Source organism: Pristis pectinata, chromosome 7 (genome assembly GCF_009764475.1).
Source record: "Pristis pectinata isolate sPriPec2 chromosome 7, sPriPec2.1.pri, whole genome shotgun sequence".
Lineage (NCBI taxonomy): Eukaryota > Metazoa > Chordata > Chondrichthyes > Rhinopristiformes > Pristidae > Pristis > Pristis pectinata.
The window spans coordinates 39,805,991-39,828,904 of record NC_067411.1 but is presented as its reverse complement, the minus strand read 5'-3'; the positions used below and the strand labels follow the sequence as shown (position 1 = coordinate 39,828,904).

General features: G+C 43.2%; 1 protein-coding gene across 2 annotated transcripts in view; it reads right to left on the bottom strand.

Annotated features, from left to right (window-relative positions):
- Window positions 1-22,914, bottom strand: part of mamdc2a (MAM domain containing 2a) — an 89,451-nt gene that overhangs the window by 40,677 nt on the left and 25,860 nt on the right. For both annotated transcript variants that reach the window (XM_052020038.1, XM_052020039.1), the window contains 4 exons: window positions 21,411-21,667; window positions 15,339-15,423; window positions 13,811-13,948; window positions 4,988-5,241 (listed from right to left, as the gene is read on the bottom strand). In XM_052020038.1, coding sequence (XP_051875998.1) covers window positions 4,988-5,241; window positions 13,811-13,948; window positions 15,339-15,423; window positions 21,411-21,667 — 734 coding nt within the window. The remainder of the gene's footprint in view (window positions 1-4,987; window positions 5,242-13,810; window positions 13,949-15,338; window positions 15,424-21,410; window positions 21,668-22,914) is intronic.

The window sequence follows — 22,914 nt, the reverse complement described above, 5'->3', positions numbered from 1 at the left end:
GTTCCAGTCACCATGTTACGGGAAGAATGTAACAGCATTTGAGAGGATGCAAAGAAGATTTACGAGGATGTTGGCAGTTCTGGAGAAGCATAGTTACGAGGAAGCACTGTCCAGGCTGACGGGTTTTTTTCCATTGAAACAAAGGAGACTGATGGGAGATTTAATTAAGGTATATAAAATTATGAGAGATATAGGAAGGGTAAATGGAAAGTTCCTATTCCCAATAGCAGAGCGGTTGACAACTACGAGGCACAGATTTAACTTAATTGGCAGAAGGGAGCTGAGAAAAAATTATTTCACTCAATAGCTGGTGGAGGTCCAGAACTCTCTGCCTGAAAGTGTAATGAAGGCAAAAACCTGGATTAGTGCCTGATGAGTCTAGGGCTGTAAACCAAGAGTTAGGAAGTGGGGTTAACCCACAGCCAGTTTTTAGCCAAGATGGACATGATAGGCCAAACAACAACCTTGCAATGCTATGGTTACATGATGTCCTTTGAGTTTTGACAGGCGCCTTCCTCCTTTCAATGCAAGGGTTGGATGTTCCCAGGAGTATGTGGAATATCTAACTGACCAATTATTACAAGTCAACCTTCAGCATTACTAAATCCCTAAGTCATTTTATAGCGGATGATGCCTTCACTGTCTACATTCATGACAAAACAGGCCAAATCAAAGAAAAGTTTTGGACAAATCCCAAGTCACCAAACAAAATATGGATTCAAGCAGAAGTCAACTGCCAGAGACTACAGCCTACTTAGATAAACAACTCTGTGGTTTCTCTGTTGTTTATATTCTAACTTGCAGCAGAGCAATTTTTCCATAAAAGTAAATCATTTAATCTGTAAAGCAATTGAAATGGTTTACACAGAATAAGAAATATAAAGTAGATTGGAACTTACTTGCTGATAAATCTCATATTATTAAGATTTTCCTGCAACCCTCTAAGATCTCCACTCTTCTCTAATTCAGGCCTCTTTGCATCCACCACTCTGTGTGGGTACCATAGACAAGGCCAGAACTCAAGTACCAATGCAAAGCAGGTGATGGTGAGCCACCTTCTTGAACTATTGTAGTCCTGCTGATGAAGGTACTCCTACAATGCTATTGGTTTATTATTGTCACTTGTACTGAGGTACAGTGAAAAACTTGGCTTGCATACTGTTCATGCAGATCAATTCATTACACAGTACATTGAGGTAGTACAGGGTAAAAGCAACACAGAATGGAGAGTAAAGTGTCACAGCTACAGGGAAGTGCACTGCAGGTAGACAAAAAGATGCAAAGGTCATAACCAGGTAGATTGTGAGGTCAAGAGTCCATCTTATCGTATAACGGAACCATTCAATAGTCTTAACACAGTGAGGGAGAAGCTGTCCTTGAACCTGGTGGTACGTGCCCTCAGGCTCCTGCATCTTCTGCCTGATGAGAGAAGAGAGAAGAGAGAATGACCCGGGAGGGTGGGGTCTTTGATCATGCTGGGGGCTTCATCAAGGCAACGAGAGGTATAGATAGAATCCATGGAGGGGAGGCTGGTTTCCGTGATGTGCTGGGCTGTGTCCACAGCTCTTTTGGTCTCTTGTGGTCCTGGGCAGAGCAGTTGCCATACCAAGTCGTGATGCATCCAGATAGGATGCTTTCTGTGGTGCATCGATAAAAGTTAGAGAGTGTCAAAGGGGATATGCCAAATTTCTTTAGCCTCCTGAGGAAGTAGAGGAGCTGGTGAGCTTTCTTGGCCGTGACCTCCACGTGGTTGGACCAGGACAGGCTATTGTTGATGCTCACTCCTAGGAACTTGCAGCTCTCAACCCTCTTGACCTCAGCACCATTGATGTAGACAGGTGCATGTACACCGCCCCCTCTCCTGAAATCAAATGACCAGCTCTTTTGTTTTGTTGACATTGGAGGAAAGGTTGTTGTCATGACATCATGTCACTAAGCTCTCTATCTCCTTCTTGTACTCTGACTCATCGTTATTAGAGAAACGGCCTACTACGGTGGTATCATCTGCAAACTTGTAGATAGAGCAGAATCTGGCCACGCAGTCATGAGTATATAATGGGTAGAGTAGAGAACTGAGGACGCAGCCTTGTGGGGCACCAGTGTTGAGAATAATCGTGCTGGAGGTGTTGCTGCCTATCCTCGCTGATTGCAGTCTATTGGTCAAAAAGTCAAGGATCCAGTTTCAGAAGGAGGTGTTGAGTCCCAGGTCTCGTAGTTTGGTGATGAGTTTGCTTGAAATTATAGTATTGAAGGTGGAGCTGTAGTCAATGAACAATAGTCTAACATAGGTGCTTTATTGTCCAGATGCTCCAGAGGTGAGTGTAGGGCCAGGGAGCTGGCGTCCACTGTAGACCTGTTTCGGTGGTAGGCAAATTGCAGTGGGTCAAGGTTGTCTGGGAGGCTGGAGTTAATGCATGCCATGACCAGCCTCTCGAAGCACGTCATGATGGTGGATGTCAGAGCCACTGGTCAGTTGTCATTAAGGCATGTTACCTTGCTTTTCTTAGGTACTGAGATGATAGTGGTCTTCTTAAAACAGGTGGGAACCTCAGATTGAAGCAGGGAGAGGTTAAATATGTCTGCAAATACCCCCGCCAGCTGATCAGCACAAAATCTGAGCACACAGTCAGGGACACCATCCGGGCCAAATGCTTTCCTCGGGTTCACTCTCCGGAAGACTGACCTTATGTTCTTGACAGTGACCACGGGTTCATTTGCATTGGAGGCTGTCAGGGTGGGTGGTGACAATCCACTCCCCCTCTGTGCAAAACGCGCATAGAGTGCGTTAAGCTCATCAGGAAGGGATGCCCTGTTGTTAACTATGCTACCCGACTTCATTTTGAAGCCCGTTATAGCATATAAACCATGCTGCAACTGACGGCTGGTCTGGGACTCTATTTTGAACCTGTATTGTCCCTTGGCATTCCTGAAAGCTTTCTCTATTTCTTGTAAAGGTCAGGGTCAGGGTCACCTGATTTGAATGCAGCAGTTCTCGACTTCAGTAAGGAGTGGATCTCCCAATTCATCCATGGTTTCCGGTTTGGGAACACCTGTATGTCCTCTTTGGTACACAGTCCTCAACATACTTGCAGATAGAAGTCCATGATGGTGGTGACATACTCAAGGCTGGCAGCAAAATTCCTTGCTGCATAGGGAATTCCAGAATTTGGACTCACTAACAATGAAGGAACAGTGATTTAGTCACGTCACAATGGAGTGTAAGTTTGAGAGGAAGCTGCGGGTGGTGGTGTTCCCATGCACTCAGAGCCCTTCTCCTTCAAGATGTCGAAGTGGAGCTGCTGTGAGTCAGGTAGTCAAGTGATTTTGATGGTACACACTACAACCATTAGGAGTTGGTGGCCATAGGCCACTTAGCCCATGCCCAAATGTTGTGCAGTTTTTCCCACATTCAGACATGGGCTGCTGACACTCCATGCACAAACATCCCCACTTCTGGTCATTGATGAAGCAGTGAAGATAGTTGGGCTCAGACTACTGCCCTCAGGAATTCTGATAGTAATGATCAATATCCAACAAGCACAACCATCTTCCTTTCTGCAAGACGTACCTCCAACCACTGAAGTGTTTTCTCTAATGATGCTTATTGACTAGCTCGGGTAGGCAACTTGGTCGGTACTGACAAATTGGGCCGAAGGGCCTGTTTCCGTGCTGTTTAACTCTATGACTTCTGTTTTATCAGCACTCTGAAATGGATCATTCACTCAGGAATTCTGGCTGAACATGGTTTCAAGCCTAGTTTTTTGCCCTCACATGCCGGGTTCCACTATTATTTAGAATGGGAATATTCTTGAAGACTTTCCTCCCATTAGCTGCTTAACTGTCCACCACCACTATTCATAACTAGATGTAGCAGGACTATAGAGCTTTGTTCTGCTCCGTTGGTTATAGGATCACTTAGCTCTGCCTATTTTATGCTGTTTTTGCAATGTTGTAGCTTCATCAGTTTGCTATATTTTTAGATATGCCTGGCGCTGCTCCCAGCATGCTTACTGCACTGCTTATTGAACGATGGCTATTCCTCTGGCTTGATAATTATGGTAGAGTGAGGGATATGCTGGGCCATGAAGTTGGAGCTTGCGAAGGTGCACATTTCTGCTTATGCCAATGGTTAACAGCACCTCATGGACACCCAGTTTCAAGCTGCTAGATCTGTTCTGTGTCCATCCCATTTGGCACAGTTGCAACACAACACAATGAAAGGTGTCACCAGTTTGAAGATGGGAATTTGTCTTCTCAAGGATACTGATATGGTCAATTCTATTATGGACAGTTGCATCTACCACAAGTAGATTGATGAGAACAAGGTCGAGGTGCTACTTAAAGTTCTTCAATATGGAAAAGCACCGATTCATCAGCATAGGGAGGACAGGAGAAGGTAACCAGGAGGCTTCAATGATACTTCATGGGGTCTAGAGTCAATGCTGAAGATCTCTGCCAGTGGAAGCACATCCAATGAATGTGGTGGAGGCATCAGGCACATTGTCTATACATTTGATTCTAGGAGGACAACAATGCCAGGCTATAGCTTGGGACAACTCTATAAATTTATGCACCAGTCTCAGACATTTGTGAGGAGGACCTTACAGGTTGATTGAATCACCAATAACTTTACCATGTTTAAATTCAGTGCCTATGTCAATGCGGAGCAGTCTAACTAGCTTAAATGGATCTGTTTTAATATAGGACTGATGATATAACTGAAACATTTGGTAGGCCATTTTACCCCAATTAACAGTCAACCACATTGCTCTGTTATTGACATTCCAGCCTCAGCTGCTAGGACTCTAAGCTCTGGACTTTACTCCCTGAATCTCTCCTCCTCGAGATTTCTTAAAACCTACCACCTGGACCAGAATATCCCAATATATCCTGATGTGGCTTCTTCAAATTTCATTTGGTAATGCTCCTATGAAGAACCTTAGCTTGCTTTACTATGTTAAATGTGAAGCGTAGTAAAAAGACTCACCTGAAATGGATGCGAAGGTCTAATATTCACCTTTACCAAATTCCAGTTGTATGCCGACTGATTTGCCCGCCACACCTCCTCATAATGACCAATTCTGTCCTTGGTGTAAACCACAAAGAAAGTGGAATGTTTCTGCTCAAGTTGGTAAAAGAAGGACAGACATCCAGATAGGACGGATATTGTCACCGGTGACATCAATTGAGCTACTTCGTGCAAACGTGTGGCATAAACGGAGTCAACATACATATAATGACCTGGAAGAACAATGCAATTGTAAAGGGGATTATGAAATATTATTAACAGTCGTAAAGCAGTCTACAGAAATATATGTGCTGCATGGTAGTTTAACTCAAGTCTAGACATTGCTCTACATCATTATCTTTAAATGATAGAACTGTACTGTGGGTTACCCTAACATTGTGGATGTTTTATAAAGGGCAAGAACTTAAATGCAAGATTACAGACTGCTGTTGGGTTTCCCTGTGTAATGTTATGCTGAAACTGACATTACTGGTGTTGCATGTTCTTGCAGCTGTTAGCAAGTAGACTAGTGGATGCAAGCATTGCAGCAGGCTCTTAAAGGGACATACCCCATTATAAGCAATACGAGCTGCACTCTTCCAGCTACAGGAGAGTGTTGTCAGAGTAAGTGGATGCTGCAATTATGAGAGGGGCAGAGGGTGGAGGTGGGAGAGATCGTCCAAAGGATCAGAAGGACCAAGACAGCCCAGTTAAGAACAGTATTCACAGGTGGCATGTTCTTTGTGCCTTGGGCGCTACAAAGGTACAGCCAGATTCTCCCATATGGAGGTCTCTGTATGGGCATGTGTGCAATCTATGGATGCCTGCACTTTGGGGAAGTCTGCACTGTAGGTCAAAGCCTACACCTGCTCTGCCTGCTCCTGTGGGCTGAAGAAAAGGTAGATTAAGCATTGTCTCTTGGAGGCTGAAGTTTGGGTGATCCCACTAAGGCAGCAGTGAGCAAGAAACCACGAGATGTGGCAGAGGGCAGCAGGAATGATTCTGGGGCTAGGAAGCTAAGAGTAACCGTGAGTGACCTTGACCTCCATGGACAGAGAAGTCAAGGCACACATGAGGCTGTGCTTGAGGTTGTAGGAGGTTATCGATCTCAGTCTGGACCAAGAATGCAGTTTGATGGTTGGCCATTTCAACAGCGTGGCTTCAGGGGAAACAGAGTGAGTAACACCGGGTTGTTCTGTGAGTAGGTAAGAAATCAGGTAAGTGAGGTCGAAGATCACTCTGCGGATGTGCTCCTCTTTACATTATAAAACCTGCTGAGAACAAGGGGTCATGGGTTTCGGATTAGAGGACATATATTTAGGATTTTTTTCCCACTGGCATCAACAATAATCTTCCAATAAAGAAGGAAGCCATTCGACCTATTGTGCCCTTGCTCAAATTACCCACTTTGCCCCAATACCCTATTATTTCCCCACTGCCACATAATCTTCTCCCCTTCAACCAATTGTTTATACTATCCTATTCCCTTTCTAAGATTATTATTGAACCTGTTTCTGCCATCCTTTCGGGCAGCACAGTCCAGATCACAGCCACTCACTGTGTAAAAAAAATACTTCCCCTAATTTCCCTTCTAGACCTTTTGCCTTGGTCTGGTATCCCTTAATGCCATTTGGTTAACAAAAATCTATCAATCCCAGTTTTGAAACTGGAAACTTTGCCAGCACTAAATGTGTAATAGTGTAACAACCGCGCATTATAATAAGCTTCTAAAGATTGGGTTCATTGACTTAGGTGGAGCCAAATTCTGGAAGTGAATTATAGCTGGTGGTTGCTAATACATTGCTCATTTATCACTATCAAACAAGAATGCATTTCTCACTTGGAAGGTTTTTGGGGGGAGGGACTTGCAGTTTTCTGTGATGCTTTTCAAGATTTGTCACAAATATTTTCATAGATATAATAAGGTAAATAAAGGAAAAGAGACTGAACATTTGATGAACTCTGAGGTAATCAAGTCCACCCTCTAGAAAAATAACGTCTGAGGTGTTACAACTGTGAAAAGATTTGATAGAGTAGTCAGAGAAAAAGTTTTCCATTTGTGGGGATAATCCATAGTTAGTTACTAATAAATCCCACAGGGTATTCAGGAGAAATGTCTTTACTAAAGAGTGGTGAGAATATGGAACTCATTCCCAACAGGGAGGTGAATGGCAAAGATGGATTCAAAGGAAAGCTGGATAAATAAATGCAGGAGCAGTAGTGTAGCGGTTAGCGTAACGCTTTACAGCGACAGAGACCCGGGTTCAATGCCAGCTGTTGTCTGTAAGGAGTTTGTACATTCTCCCCATGTCTACGTGGATTTCCTCCAGGTGCTCCGGTTTCCTCCCACATTCCAAAGACGTAAGGGTTAGGAAGTTGTGGGCATGCTATGTTGGCGCCGGAAGCGTGGCGACACTTGTGGGCTGCTCCAGAACACTCTACACAAAAGATGTATTTCACTGTGTGTTTCGATGTACATGTGACTAATAAAGATCTGATATGGTAATGGAGTAGGATGAAGATGGGTAAGAGGATGCATAAACACCAGCAGAGAGCAGGTGAGCTGAATGGCACGTGCCTGTGCTTTAAATGATATAACTTCCACGTTCTTTCTGTCCTCTGTCCTTGCTTTTTTTTTGCCGACATTGTACATTTGTAAACCTTGTGTGAGCATCCGTAGAGAAAACAGAACATGATTTATGAATGGAAAATAATTCTTTCTTCCAGTGTAGGGGAGTAAAATGAACTGACTGACAGAGAGATTCAGATGACTAGTACTACCACAGCCGATGTTGGAGATTCCAAGGTAAAGAATCATGCTTTGCACATAAACAGAAATCCTGCTGTCATTTGATAGTAAGGTTAACAGGAACCATCTCTTCTTAAAGGAACACCAGGTATGTAAACTGCTCCTACACATTCTCAATTTTAGAACTGGATGAATTAGTCATATCACCTTCCAACTTGTCTCTTCATAGAATTAAAATGATTGGGTGGAAATTTGCATCAGGTCACTAGTGCTAATCATGTGATGGAATATTGGCCAATGGTTGCACTTGCCTCCCACACAGTCATCACTAATGCAAGCAGACATGCAGAGTTGAATACAAATAATAGCCAATAATTTTGCACATGTTCAGCACTTGTGATCGATTGAGACAATTCTTTTCTCAATAGGATTGGCACTGAGGTGCTTCCACTTCTGCAGGAGATCAGAAGCAGGGGAAATAAATACAAGTTAGTCACCAGTAAATCCAATGAAGCATTTATTCTGCCCAACTGACCCATGCTGGGTTTTATGCCCCACATGAACCTTCTCCCACCCCTCCTCATTTTACCCTGTCAGTCAGCATATCCTTGTATTCCAGCACTAGTGGAGCTGCTGCCTTACAGCACCAGCAAAATGTGTTCAATCCTGACCTCCGGTGCTGGCTGTGTGGAGTTACATGTCCTCCCTGTGACAATGTGGGTTTCCTCCAGGTTCCTCCCACAAACCAAAGATGTGCAGGTTGGTAGGTTAATTGGTCACTGTAAATTACCCCCAGTGCATAGGTGAGTGGTAAAATCCAAGGGGAATTGATGGGAATGTGAGGAGAATAAAATAAAATTAATGTAGGGGTAGTGTCAGTAGGTGCTTGATGGTCAGCATTTACTCAATGGGCCGAGAACCTGTTTTCCATGCTGTCTGACTCTATGATTCCTTTCTCCCCTTGTACCTTTATCCAGTTTCTCCTTATCCATCTTTCCCCTCAGCCATTCTTGAAGGGAGTGAGTGCCCACTTTGCCACCCACTCTCTGGATAAAGAAATTTCCCCTGAATTCCCTGCTAAATTTATCGGTGGCCCCTAATTTGACAAAAAAGAAACATCTCTATATCCGTTCTATCAAATTTTGTTGTGATCTCAAAGGTGAATACTACCAATTCATCCTCTCAGATTTTCATTTTAGAGAAAAGAAGTTTAAAACAAAAAAAATCTCTATCAAACCTGTTCACGAAGATAATGGGGTTGATTTGTAAGTTATTGATTGATGATGAAACTTGTGTGATTTCCATTTGGGCGGCTCATCTATAATAATAGTTTTATACCTGGGCAGGTACCATAGAAAGGGCATGAGGACAAAGGTGGGGGTGTGGGGTGAGGTGTAGTATGAGTGGTGCATAAACACCACAGCATGCTGTAACCTTAATGTAATTCTGTAAGCAAGTTGAAAATCCATCCCCATATATCCTTGAAGAAAACTATGCCAGATGAGACAACTTCCTCCAGACTTTAATTGTGAAGAGTAGTGTTGTCTAGATGAGACCTAAGCCTCTTTATTATACTCTCTGGATTGGATCAGAATTGTGGATGAAAAAATGAGTTCCTTGATGCAGTTATTGAAAGGAGAGTATGCTGAGATGGCACTTGATGATAACACTCAAATGCATGGGTTATGTGGAACATGTGATACATGGAGAGCTGGGAAAGGGTTAGCATTATCAGGTGCTCCAGAATTTCCACAACTGTAATATGCTTATGTTGAAAATCCCAAGTAGATTGATTATTAATTGTATCATGAACATAAGGAAAGAATGCCCTTTAAGTGTACACCTTACAACTGGTGCAATTACAAACTCAGTACGAGCGGAATGCTAAAAGACCTTCATGCTACAGCTACAAAATGTTTAGCAGGAGCAGGTAATGAGTTGGAGATTGGAGAGGAGGGTGAGTGGGGATTGGGAGGAGTGGTGATGAGGAACATATGACTCACAGCAAACAATCTATAGAGTCTATTTAAAAAAACCACCTTGGCCATGGCTGAAACTATAGCTACATCCTTTCATAAAAACAGGATTATTATGCCTGAAAAATTCAGAAAGTGGAGGAGGGTTATAGAATGCAGATGAAGTGTGTAAAATCAATTCCAGTCACTTATACAAATGTGGATGGGGAGAAATAACCCATCAGTTCCATTCTGGCCAGAACAATTGGTGTCCCCATGTATGTTCTGTTGTGAAAACCAGGACAGACAATGAAACCAAATGGAGAAGGCTCCCTTGTCAGGTGAAACTCAAGCTATATTGCCCACCACAGGCTGAATTTACATTATAACAGCGTAAACACACCCTCGAAATCCCCGGCAGCTGTAGTGGGGGCAAGGATCTCTCATGACTTTGTTCCGCAAATTGTCAATGTCATGAGTTTCATTGTAATTCAATAAAGTTCAATAGTCATGAAATAGTTCTTACCTAACAGACACCAGAAGTGCACATTCCATTCGAAACAAAACAGGATGTGGTGGATCAGTCACCGGAGGGTTGCTTTGACTAGACTAATTAAGACAAGCTTACTACTTTGACTTCTGCAGGACAATCTTGGGATGCAGCATTATTTTTATGCTGATTTTTGTCCAATGTTTCATGAGTATGTGTCAGTGTTTCCCTGTGTATGCAAATTTACCATTTGTTCCTTGACTCACTTCAGTGTTTGTTATGTGAGAGTTTAAACTGACTGGGGCTATTCTCTTGAGTTTAGAAGAAGGTCAGATGATCTCACTGAAATGTACTAAAATTCTTACAGGCTTGATGGGGTAAACAGAGTTACTGTTTCCCCTTGCTGGGGTATCTGGAAACCGGGATTACGGTCCCAAAATCAGGAAAGACGTGGGAAGACATTTCTTCACTCAGACAATAGTGGATCTTGGAACTCTCCACCCAAGACGGTTATGGAAGCTAAGTCAATGAGTATATTTGATGGATTTTTAAATATTAAGGGAATCAATGGATATGGGGTTAGTGCAGGAAAGTGGTGCGAAAGTAGAGCAGTCATGATCTTTTCGAAAGGAACAGACACAAGGGGCCAAATGGTCTACACCTGCTCCTACTTCTTATGTTGCATTCTTATGCTATGGCAGTTAGGTTCAGAGTCTGAGCAAATCTGGGTATTCTTGCTATAAATCAAAACAAAAATAGCTTTGTCCTATGTTTGCCTGCTTTCTTTGCCTCTCTAAAGCTTTAAATGCCATGACTATATAATGACCCTCAAAATGGCAGGATATAACGACCCTCAAAGGCATTAGCACTACTGATCATAAATAGCATCACAGGTTCAAACATTGCAAAAAGAACTAATGTGGCCCACCATGGTGTGCCGGCTCTTAAAATGAAGGCACAATTAATCTCATTCCCCTGCTCTTTCCTTGTACCCTATAAACTTGCCCTTTTTGCATACTTGGCCAGCTTCCATTGTCCTTTTAGGCAACGTAATCCAGATTGCAGCAATTCAACATGCATTAAAATTCTCCTCATCTTACCCTTTGACATGCCATTTTTCTTAAATCTGTGTCACCTTGTTCCTGAACCTCCTGCCAGAGGAAACACTTACTCCATATCTACTCCTTTAAGGCTCTGAACATCCTTCTGAAATGTCCTCCATAAACATCATTGGGGCATAGATAGCGTGAATGCACAGAGTCTTTTTCCCAGGGAAAGGGAATCTAAAACTAGAGGGCATAAGTTTAGGGTGAGAGAGGAAAGATTTAAAAGGGATATGAGGGCAACTTCTTCGCGCAGAGGGTGGTGGGTGTATGGAATGAGCTGCCAGAGAAGGTGGTTGAGTCAGGTACAATTACATTTAAAAGACACTTGGACAGGTACACGGATAGAAAAGGTTTAGGGGATATGGGGCCAAATGCAGACAAATGGGACTGGCTCTAGGCATCTTGGCGGGCATGGATAAGTTGGGCCAAAGAGTCTATTTCCGTGCTGTAATACTCTATGAATAGTAAAACCCTAGTTTCTCCCTCCATAACAGTCATCCCTTGTCATAAGATTTTAAACTTATATAAAGCCTCGTAACAATCATAGATTGGGATTTTTCTGGTGGCTCATTGCCCTGTTGTGTGGCTTTGCTATGAGCAAGTATATCATATGGAGAATTTATCTCAATGCTTAGTTACACATGTCAATCATTCCTGCATATCTCTGGTGTCTTACAGATGATGTGTGTCCTTCTTTAATGCTTTACTCCCCTCCGTGGGAAGAAATATTTCTGGGTTGCTCTCCCACTGAGTTGGCCTGCTGCCCTTTCCTGCACTCAATAACATAATTCATAATGTCCATCTTTAGATAAAGATGGAAAGTTGTCCAATATTTGGTTTAGCACATGTTTATGGAGAGCTGAGCTAATTTATATGCTTCAGCAATGTTGAGCTAACAGGCACTTCTGCTAGACATTCCAATTTGCATTGGAAGTAACCCCAGTCAAACTTCATTTTCATACAGTACTTGAACTTGTGTTTAGGAATTGGGCTTTTTTGTTTTTGCAGCACTAAAACAACAATCCGTTCAGCACTAACATCAAATCTCATCCCCTGCAAAGCATCACAAAATTAGCCAAAAACAAGCCTGCAAAAGCACGGATATATTTTGAAACGAGCATCAAAATGGGACCTGCCCAATTCCAGACAGGTGCTCAGTCTGTCCAGCAGGGGTCTCAATACTTCACTGCTCAGCCATCAGAGAAGAGCATCAGCTCTTAGAGGCACACTTCCCATGGCAGCTAGGCAGCAGCAACATCCACAATGTCCTTATTTGATGAGGAAGGAGGGTAAAGAACTCCCCAGGTTAACTTAAATGGACATGGAGGTCCTGGTTAATGAGATACATGGCAGGTTGGGTGCATCAGGGGGCCAGGAGGCCTGTCAGAACCACTATGGACTCTATGCAATAATAGAGCCCCTGAGTGTTGGCTCAGTCTCTCTGCTTACCCCCAGGACTTTCTTCTAGCCCTGGAGTTACCTAAAATTTCCAGTTCTGCAATTTCATTGATGTGGTGGGCAAAGGAATGTTTGACTCTAAGCCATCTGTGTACTGTCAGAACAGGAAAAGACTCAACTTTGACACACTTTCAACTCTTTCCCAATCTGGCCAAGAACTTGAGGTTAGAATTTGTGTTCAGTAGTGGGGTTGGAATTTGTGTTCAATATGAGGTAGTAGGTTCAGAACAGACGTGAGGGGTACGTTTTTTTACTGAGAGAGTGGTGGATGCCTGGAATGCGTTGCCTGATAGGGTGGTGGTGGCAAACTCATTGGGAGCTTTCAAGAAAGGTTTGGATGGGCACATGAATGGGAGGAAAATAGAGGGATATGGGCATTCTGTAGGCAGGTGGGAATAGCTATGTCGGCACAACATTGTGGGCCAAAGGGCCTGTTCTGTTCTATGTTCTATAAGGAGAGATTGGCAGAAGGGTTCCATAGTCATCCCCTCTATCAGTGTCCCCACACAAGGGAGCAACAGGAAAATAAATTTCATATCTCCACAAGATATGTCAGGGTGATCTGCACACCACTTTCACACCAGCAGAATAGTGATCTGACGTCTTTACGCGAGGTACTACTCGTCAAGAGTTTTGTTGTAACTGGCCATTTAAGTAATTAGAGCAATGATTACTTCATTTGTGCATTATTATTAGAGCCAGGAAGTGGGGAATTTTTATCCATAATCTGCCCGTCCCCTGCCTGATTATAGCTGTATTATGTTGGTGGTGAGGAGTACTAGCTCCAATGCAAGCAGAAATGTTTTCTAACTTCATTCCTGAAAGTCATGGATCTAATTCTTAGGCTGTGCACTCTAGTCCTCAACTCCTCCACCATTCAGGGAGTGGGACCAATTGAAGAGCTGACCCGGGCACAATAGGCCAAATGGTCTCCTTCAGCGTTATAAGTTTCATTCTATGTTGGTATTTCATCAGCATGTCTCACTATTAAAATAATATTTTTTTCTGACCACATCTAGAATGTCTGGGTTACAGGAAACATACCTTGCTCATTGTCCAATGTATGATCAGTGGGCAGAAGCAAGGGTGAATCTCGGACCGATCCTCCACCAACCAGCCAGTTCAGGTTTGGGTTCCATCTGTTGTTATATCCACAGAGATGATTTTCTTCAAAGGTACACTCTTCAATGGTAAAAGAAAGATTGGGTCATCCGTAAGGATCAATGATTAGAATCACAATCAAATCCACAACAACTGCTGGCACTCTTAATATAGTAAAGCCTCCCTGGGTACATCATTGGAGTTGTTACTGGACAAAATTTGATAGCATGGAAAGTCAGACAACATGAGGTGAGATGACCAAAAGCTCTTTGAAATAAGGTTTTAAGGAGGATCATAAAGAGAGGCTTCCAGTAAGGGATTCCAGCTTTTGAGGTCCAGGCAGCTAATGGCAGGGCCACCAATAATGGAGAGATGGAAACCAGGGATGCTGAGGAAGCTGGATTTGGAGGAGCGTGGAGATCCTAGAGGGTTTTATGGCCGGAGCGATTAAATTCGGGGACAGCCAGAATTTGAGAAGTACACAAGATCTTGGAGGGAATTATGTAGATGGGAAGGAGACCTTGAAGGATGAATTTTAAAATCAATGGCTTGCTTATCCACTATCCAGACTGGTTTGAACAGAAGTGATCAACAAACTATAGATAACATGAGACAAGGCACCAGCAGAAGGGGAGTGACCTCACGTCAAGGGCAGCAGAAAAGGAAGGCTGGTCAGGGGTGTGCTGAAATAGTCAAGTCCCAAGGTAAACACCATGAATGGGAATTCCAGCACTGGGAGAGCAAAGGCAGAGGCACAGATGGACGATGTCATGGGGGTTGGGCGGCGCAGTGGGAGGGCTAGTAGAACCACAGCCTCATAGCTCCAGCAACCCGGGTTCAATCCTGACCTCGAGTGCTGTCTGTGTGGAGATTGCATATTCTCTCTGAGTGCGTAGGTTCCCTCTGGATACCCCAGTTTCCTCACACATTCCAAACATGTACGAGTTGGCAGGTTAATTGGCCTCTGTAAATTCCCTCTAGTGTGTGGGTGAGTGGTAGAATCCATGGGGAGTTGATGGGAATATGAGGAGAATAAAAAACGCAATTAACGTAGGATTAGCATGAATGGGTGCTCAATGGTCAGCAGTGTGGAGCAATGGGCCTGTTTCCATGCTGTATCTTTCCATGGGGTGCAAATAGCAATCTTATTAATAGCACCAAGGTGTAAACTGTTTCAAACAATTGGCAGGGAGAGAGAGAACAAGTCAGTGGCTGGGGAATGGGGCTTGTGTTGTTGACTGAAGACAGTATCTTTGGCCTGCCAATCTTCATTGGAAGAAATTTCTGCTTATCCAGTGCTCTCTGGCAGACCTGTAATCTAACAGTGGAGAACTCAGGGGAGGTGGTGTTGTGGTGGAGTAGGTGTTGTTGGTGTACATGAGATATTGGATGAGCACATTCAACAATGGTTCCACACATTCCACAGTTAACACAATATTGTAGCACCTGTACATTTTAACTGGATACTCACCAATGCAATACCCAGGAGTGACATTGATCTCAAAAACTGCAATACTGGCCTTTGGGTCTGGATTGACAATACCTTCTAGAATGATCTGTAAAGGTAGTACACAAAATTAAAAGGGAAAGTTTGGAAATATTAACCTCTGCTCTATTCTGAACATCTGTAGCACTGTTTTAGCTGGGCCCTAATTATTTATGCAAGGAACTGATGCTCAGCCACTGACCTCACTGATATTTTTGACTAACTATGCTTCCCCAATTTTCCACTCTCTCTATTACACATGGAATTTTCCTTCAGGCCGTCCATTGTGTATCAGACAAACATAGTTCAAAGTAACCCCATCCTCCAGCTATTTACTTGTTTGCCAATGTGACCGGACCCCAGGCCCCGATTGGGCCTACAACTGCCAGCCCCCTCTCCCCAATCTCCTTGATCCAGTCAGATACCCAGGCAATAAAATTTGATTCATGATAAAGTTACGCTCCCCCTCAGTCACACCTCCTGAAGTTGGCAACAGCAGATTCTTGACTGAAACTGTCACTGGCGTGCCAGTGCGGTGGTTATAACATGCGCCCAAATTTCCAGGCCCCAGTCTCTTAACAGGTCTGGCTAAGCTGGGGAACACAACTTAGTGGAGCTCTCCAAATAGTTTTTTGTCACTTTTGGGTTCTTATTCTGGTCTCAGCCACATGGAGGTTCACCAGCAGAAGGTCCTGACAGGCCGTCTACACCCTGTAAAGCGGCAGCTGCCACCATTCTCACATTGGGTCTGAAGGTTGTGGGTTCCTGAGAGACTGGAGCACAAAATCTGCCCCTAGACTTCAGTGCAATATTGTCAGAGGTGCCACATTTGGATGTGATGTGAAACAGAGAGGCTTTTTGAACAAGAACAGAAAGTTCCCCTGGCATCCTGCAGCCAATAATTACCTCTCACCAAACATCACCAGGGCAGATGATTTGAATATCACCTTGCTGTTTGTGGAAGCTTGCTGTGCCCAATTCAGCTGCAATATTTCCAAAATCACGGCAGTGACCGTGGTTCTAAAGTCTTTCACCGCTTGCAAAGTGCTTTAGGACATCACGGGCTGTGACAGGTGCTACAGAAACGTAGATCTTTCTTTCTTCCACAATAGCCTGGAGACAGGCTCATTCCCAGCCTGGGCTTTAGGGCAGGAAGGGATAGGGAATCATGAAATCTTATTAGATTAGTACCATGGTTGAGGTTTTCCACAGGCGACACAGTGGCATAGCTAGTTAAACCACTGCCTCACAGTGCAAGGGACCCAGGTTCAATCCTGACCTTGGGTGCTCCTGTGTGGAGTTTGCACATTTTCCTTGTGACCGCTTGGGTTTCCTCCCACATCCCAAAGATGTACCCGTTGGTTGGCTAATTGGCTGCTGTATACTGCCCCTAGTGTGTATGTGAGTGGTGGAATCTGGGGGGGGGGGGGGGTTGTCGATGGGAATGTGGGTGAGTAAACAATGAGATTAGTGTCAGATTAGCATAAATGGGTGATTGGTGGTCGGCATGGACTTGGTGGGCCGAAGCGCCTGCTTCTGTGCTGCGTGTTTCTATGACTCATTCTGTGGAGAGTGTGTAGAAGTTGGAACCATTACTCAAAGGCAGAGAAAGTGAAGAGAAGATTTAATAGAGGAGAGGTGGCTTCCAGTGGCAGTAGGATTGGTAATGGCAGGTCACAGATTTAAGGTGATTGACAAAAGAACATGAGGAAACTGGATTTTGTGCAGTGACCTGGTGTGATCTGGAGTGCATTGTTGAAAGTGAGTTGGAGGCAGACTGGACAGCCCAGTGGCACAGCTAGTAGAGATACTGTCTCACAGCTCCAGTGACGCAGGTTCAATCCTGACCTCAAGTGCCGTCTGTGTGGAGATTGCGCATTCTCCCTGTGACTCGGTGGCCTTCCTCTGGGTGCTCTAGTTTCCTCCTAAGTCCCAAAGAAATGCAGGTTTGTAGGTTAGTTGACCTCTGTAAATTGCCCCTATTGCAGGTAAGTGGTAGAATATGGGGAGAGTTGAAAGGAATGTGGGGAGAATAAAATGGGATTTTTTTTAATATATTCATTCAAGGGATGTGGGCTTCACAGGCTGAGCCAGCTTTAATTGCCCATCCTAGTTACCCTTGAGAAGGTGGTGGTGAGCTGCCTTCTTGAACTGCTGCAGTCCTTGTGGTGTGGATCTACACAAAATGTTGTTAGGGAGAGAGTTCCAGGATTACTGTAGGATTAGTGTAAATGGGTGCTTGTTAGGCCAAAAGGCCAGGAATGGATGACTGCTTCATTCAGAGATGGAAGATTCTTCAAGTGGGAGTATTATGGTAGGTGGTTCTGCTGAGAGCTTGTTCAACTGAAACATTAATTGTTTCTCTCTCCACAGATGTTGCCTGATCTGCTGAGTACTTTTGGCATCTTCTGCTTATACTTCAATTTTCCTGCTTCTGTGGTTTTTTGCTTTTCATTTATTGGAATGGTCCCAGTCATGTGGGACTTCAGTTAAATAGAGTGAAGGAGAAATTTAATTGAAGTGCTCAAAACTATGAAGACTTTTGATAAAGTAAATAAGTATAAATTATTTTTTATTCAGGCCATAGGATTTTTAACTGGAATACATGGATTTAAGAAGCAGAGCGGGGAAGAGGTTTTTTTTAATATATGCAGTGAGTTGTGATGTGGAAAACACTGTCTAAAAGGATGTTGTAATCAGATTCAATAGGAACTTTCCTAGAACCTTGGCAGGGGGGAGAAGGCTATAGGGAAAGAAAGGGAAATAGGGAGTGTGCTTGACTAACTGGATAGCTGGCATGTAGACCTATTACAGACATGATGGTTGGATAACCTCCTTACGTACTACAGCATTCGGTCTTTCCAAGTGGTCTTGGATCTGGAGCAGGAAAAGCTCAAAATATCCGACAAAAGAGAGTCAGGAAGAGCTCCAGGATTTTTAAACAACCACAGCAGGATATGGGACTGGGCACCTGGCAGAGAATTCACAAAGTGCGGAAATCATGTTCTTTGATGGTTAAATTATATTTTGCAACTAAGAAAGTAACAATATCAAAATAAACTACAGATGAAACTCAGAATAATGCAAATGATCTACTTCTATTATGTCAACTAATTTCCTGAATGATCAGATGGTCCCTACTCAGACTTTGGATCCCATATGGGTTCGTGATGAGACCAGAAGTTGTAAACATCATTTAAATTCTTTGTGGTGAATAATTTTTCTTTCCTGGACACAAAGGCAGCAGTTTAGTCCTACTCTGTGCAAAATTCAACACATGCATCTTGAATTACGGTTCCTCACACTGGGCAGACCTGCCACAGAATGTACTTTTCCACATCATATGAACAGGCTCCAAGTTGCTGCTGAATTGGAACGGCCTTGTTGGAAATCTCCAATAACTAGCAATAAAATGAAAAATGCTTGCAGATACCATGTTTAATGTTGCTCAGCTTAAGCAGATTTATACCAAAAGTCCCAGCTATAGCTTTGTGAACCTCAGATCAACAGGCTGTGGAGTCACAGGTGCAGTCTTTCAGATAATACGTTAAATCAAGCTCCCATGGCACTGTTTTGAAGAAGAGCGGAGGGGGCATGTTCTCCCCCAGTGTCTGAGGGCCAATACCTATCCCTCAACCAACATCACTAAAAACAAATTATCTCATTGTTACCACATTAATGTTTTTGGGAGCCTGCTTTGTGCAAAATTGGCTGCTTATGTTTCCTATATTACAATAGCAACTACACTTCATTAGCTGGAGAGCAATCTGGAACTCATGAAATGGAAGTGAAAGGTGGTACTGAAATACATTGCCTTTTTACTCTTAAATTCTTGAGAGTTATTTTCTTAATTCTTTCTCTTCCTAAAATGCTCTTTTCATAGCCGGTCAACCATTGTTGGCCATCCATCATATTTCCACCACTTTCCAGCCTCTGAGCACAGAAAAGCCCATTCTCAAAGTACCATTCCCACTAACAGACAGTTAGAATAGTACTTAACATGTTACACCAGCATTTAAATTTGTTCCTGTTTATGATTTCAGCAACAACTTGCAAATACATAACACCTTTAATGTAGTTAAAATGTTCCAAAATGCTTCACAGGAGTAATATTAAACATTAAACAGCAAAGCAAAAACAAAAAAATCCTCATCAGCTCAGCTGTGGAAGAGAAATAATTAACGTTTTGGGTCAGCATCCTTCATCAGAACTGGAAAAGTGAGAAAAATTAACTAGATTTCAGTTGGGGAGAAGGTGAGGGAGGGGTGGGTAGAACAAAGGGAATATCTCTGATAGGGTGAGACCAAGTGAGTTAATGGGGCGGTTACTAGCACATTAAACCTCTCTCTGTAATAACAGGTTGTGTGACACTAGCAGGCCAAACTATAATGAATAGAATAAGGAAAACTGAGCCAACATGATAACAGGCAGAAATGGCCCATTCTGATACTGACAGAAAGAAAGAGTGAGCTACCTAAAGTTGGAGAATTCGACATTAAGTGTGGAAGGCTGCTTTCTGCCTGAAGGGAAGGGGAGATGTTGTTCCTCATGCTTGTTTTTGGCCTCGTAACAGTGTAAACCTGCAAAAGGATTTATCTGGACAGGTGATTAAAATAGTTTGGTCAGATTCGAATTGGTTTATTATTGTCACATGTACCTAGGTACGATGAAAAACTTGTCTTGTATACAATTCATACAGATCATTGAAGTAGTACAAGGTAAAACAATAACAGAATGCAGAATAAAATGTAACAGCTACAGAGAAAGCGCAGTGCAGGTAGGCAACAAGGTGCAAGATAAGGTGCAAGATGAGGTAGACTGAGGTCAAGAGTCCATCTTATCGTACAAGGGAACCGTTCAATAGTCTTAGAACAGGGGGTTAGAAGTTGTTGTTGAGCCTGGTGGTACATGCTTTAGGGCTTTTAAGGTGCACCTTATGGAGGAGTGAGATGTAGGCAGGCCGAGGGGTTAGAGAGAGAGAGTTCCAGAGCTTACAACCTTGGTAGTGGTAGTCATGGCCATCATGGGTGGATTGATTAAATTCAGGGATCCACAACAGGCTGCAATTAGAGAAACCTGGAGAATTCAGAGGTCTGAAGCAACACACACAAAATACTGGAGGAACTCAGCAGGTCAGGTAGCATCTATGAGGGAAATGAAAAGTCGATGTTGTTTCGGGCAGAGACCCTCAGTGGAAAGAAAGAGGGCAGAAGCCAGAATAAAAGGGTGGGGGGGGGGGGGGGTGGGAAAGTACACACTGGCGGGTGATGGATGAATACAAGTGAGGAAGAAGATCGGTAGGTGGTGGAGGGGGGGTGGAAAAGAGTGGGAATTCGGGAGGTCTGTAGAGCTGAAGGAGATTACACAGACAATGACAGAGCTGGTTCTAAAATGAAGCTACCCCTCTTTTTTCAGTGTTACTGCCTTAACCTCTAATCTCACTCTTCTTCACAGAGGCTGTCAGATTGGCAAATGACTATGATTCTAATTATGATCGAAGGTCCTCCTAATTAAGTCAGCACCTTACTTCTTTTAGTACATAGCCTTCGCTCCATTAGTTCCAATCATCAAGTAAACAGTTTAAACTTTATACATTCACTCCCTTCATCACTGGATTCTCATGGCTGCAGTCTGCACCATCTGCAAAGTATACTTTAGTATTTCACCAATGCTACCCCCAAACTTTGAGCTCCACTGCCTACATAAGCAAGAGCAACAAGTGCAAGGGGATATCATTTCAGTCACACACCATCCCAACTTGGTCACTTATATGCAGTTCCTTCCTAGTCTTGAGGCAAACTTCCAAAACTCCCCATAAAACACCATTGGCCCAGGGATTTCAATCAGTACACTATAGAGCTTCGAATGAGCTTATGTTTGGGAAGGGTAGAAACAGGGAGAGTGCCCAAGGTTCATTGGAATAGTCACATCCAGAGGTAACCAAAGCATGATTGATGGCATGTGGAGCAGATGAACTGAGGTCCAAATACACTCCATGAATATTGCTTATAATAATTTTTATTACACCGGTTAAGTGATTAAAAATGCTTGGAATACCTTGGATTTCTCTGCTATGTTCCTCACGCCTATGCTGGCAATCTTCCAGCTGTCAGATGGATCACTGGCAGTCCAGAGCAGAAAGTCAAAGCTGTTCCCTTCTGGTCGAAAGTACATGTTAAGTCTTCCAGGATCTGAGCCTGTGATCTGATACACAAGCCTCACGCAGCTCACTCCCAGAGCATGGAGCTCAGGACTGGTAAGGGTACCCACTTTTTTAATGTTGTCAGAAGAACCTTCAATATGGACATAGCGGCCTGCAATACAAGGATCACAGTAATGATTAGCAGAGATCAAATCAGCAATAGGAGGTATTAACATTCATGTGTTGGCTGAGAATTTCCCTTCACTCCACTCCTTCTTCCCAACAAAATAGGCAATGCACCATAGAGAATATCAAGGGTCCCACAAAGTCAGCGCAAGGGCCAGGTAGATGTTTAAAATTCTTTAAATAAACCATCTGCTCATTTGCTTTGTTGAAGTGCAATTCCCAGTGTAAACAGTATCAGTGTCAAAAAATTTTAAGTGAGATTTACGTCTAATGGACGTCAGGGCTTCCCTGATCTAGTGCCTCAGGTTAAAAAGGTCAGCTTTTCCGTGACCACATACCAAATTAGTCATGGTGGCGAATTTCCACCAATTGTGCCCATTTGTTGGCTGACAGGAAAGGTCTAATAACCTCGGTCCTTTCAGGGAGTAATTGGCGTGCATTGAAAAAAAATCACTGATATATCTTTCTCTAGCTTACTGACACACTGACAACTGCACCCCAATCTAGCCAACTAATGTTTCCATATATTTCTAAAAAACCACTTATGGTAATTTAAACCTGAACTGCTCACAGATGGTAGATAGACACTGCAATTTTAATATACTTGTATTTTGGTAATATATCAGCCGTTCTGCTCACTATACCAGGTTTTCATTATTAAATATATCAAAGAGGCATTTTTTATGAAGTAGTATGTTCTAAATATTTGTACAATTGCACAGGTTTACAATGGATACAATGCACACCAATGTACATATGTTTGACCAGAAACCAGAGCTAATTTAGGATGTACTTTGTGCTTAGAATGCCAATGGCATCCAAAGGGGGAACTCCATATTCCCACTGTTAATCCAACTACCAACAAGCTATACTGGCACTCCATCCAACATAGTCAACATCCACTCATCCCACTACTGATGCACCACTGCTGCAGTGAATACCCACTACAAAATGCACCATATCCAATTGCCATGCCTTCAACAGAATCTCCAAAGCCAGAGCAAATTGCCACCTGGATGGAGCAAGACAGAAGGTGCACTGGGATGTCACCATCACCATTCAGTTCTAGCTCTGTTCAGAATCAGAATTACAATCACTGACTTAAATGACGTGAAATTTGTTGTTTTGTGGCAGTAGTACAGTGCAAAGACATAAAATGACTATAAATTACAAAATAAATAAATAGTGCAAAAAAGGAATAACGAGGTAGTGTTCATGGACCATTCAGAAATC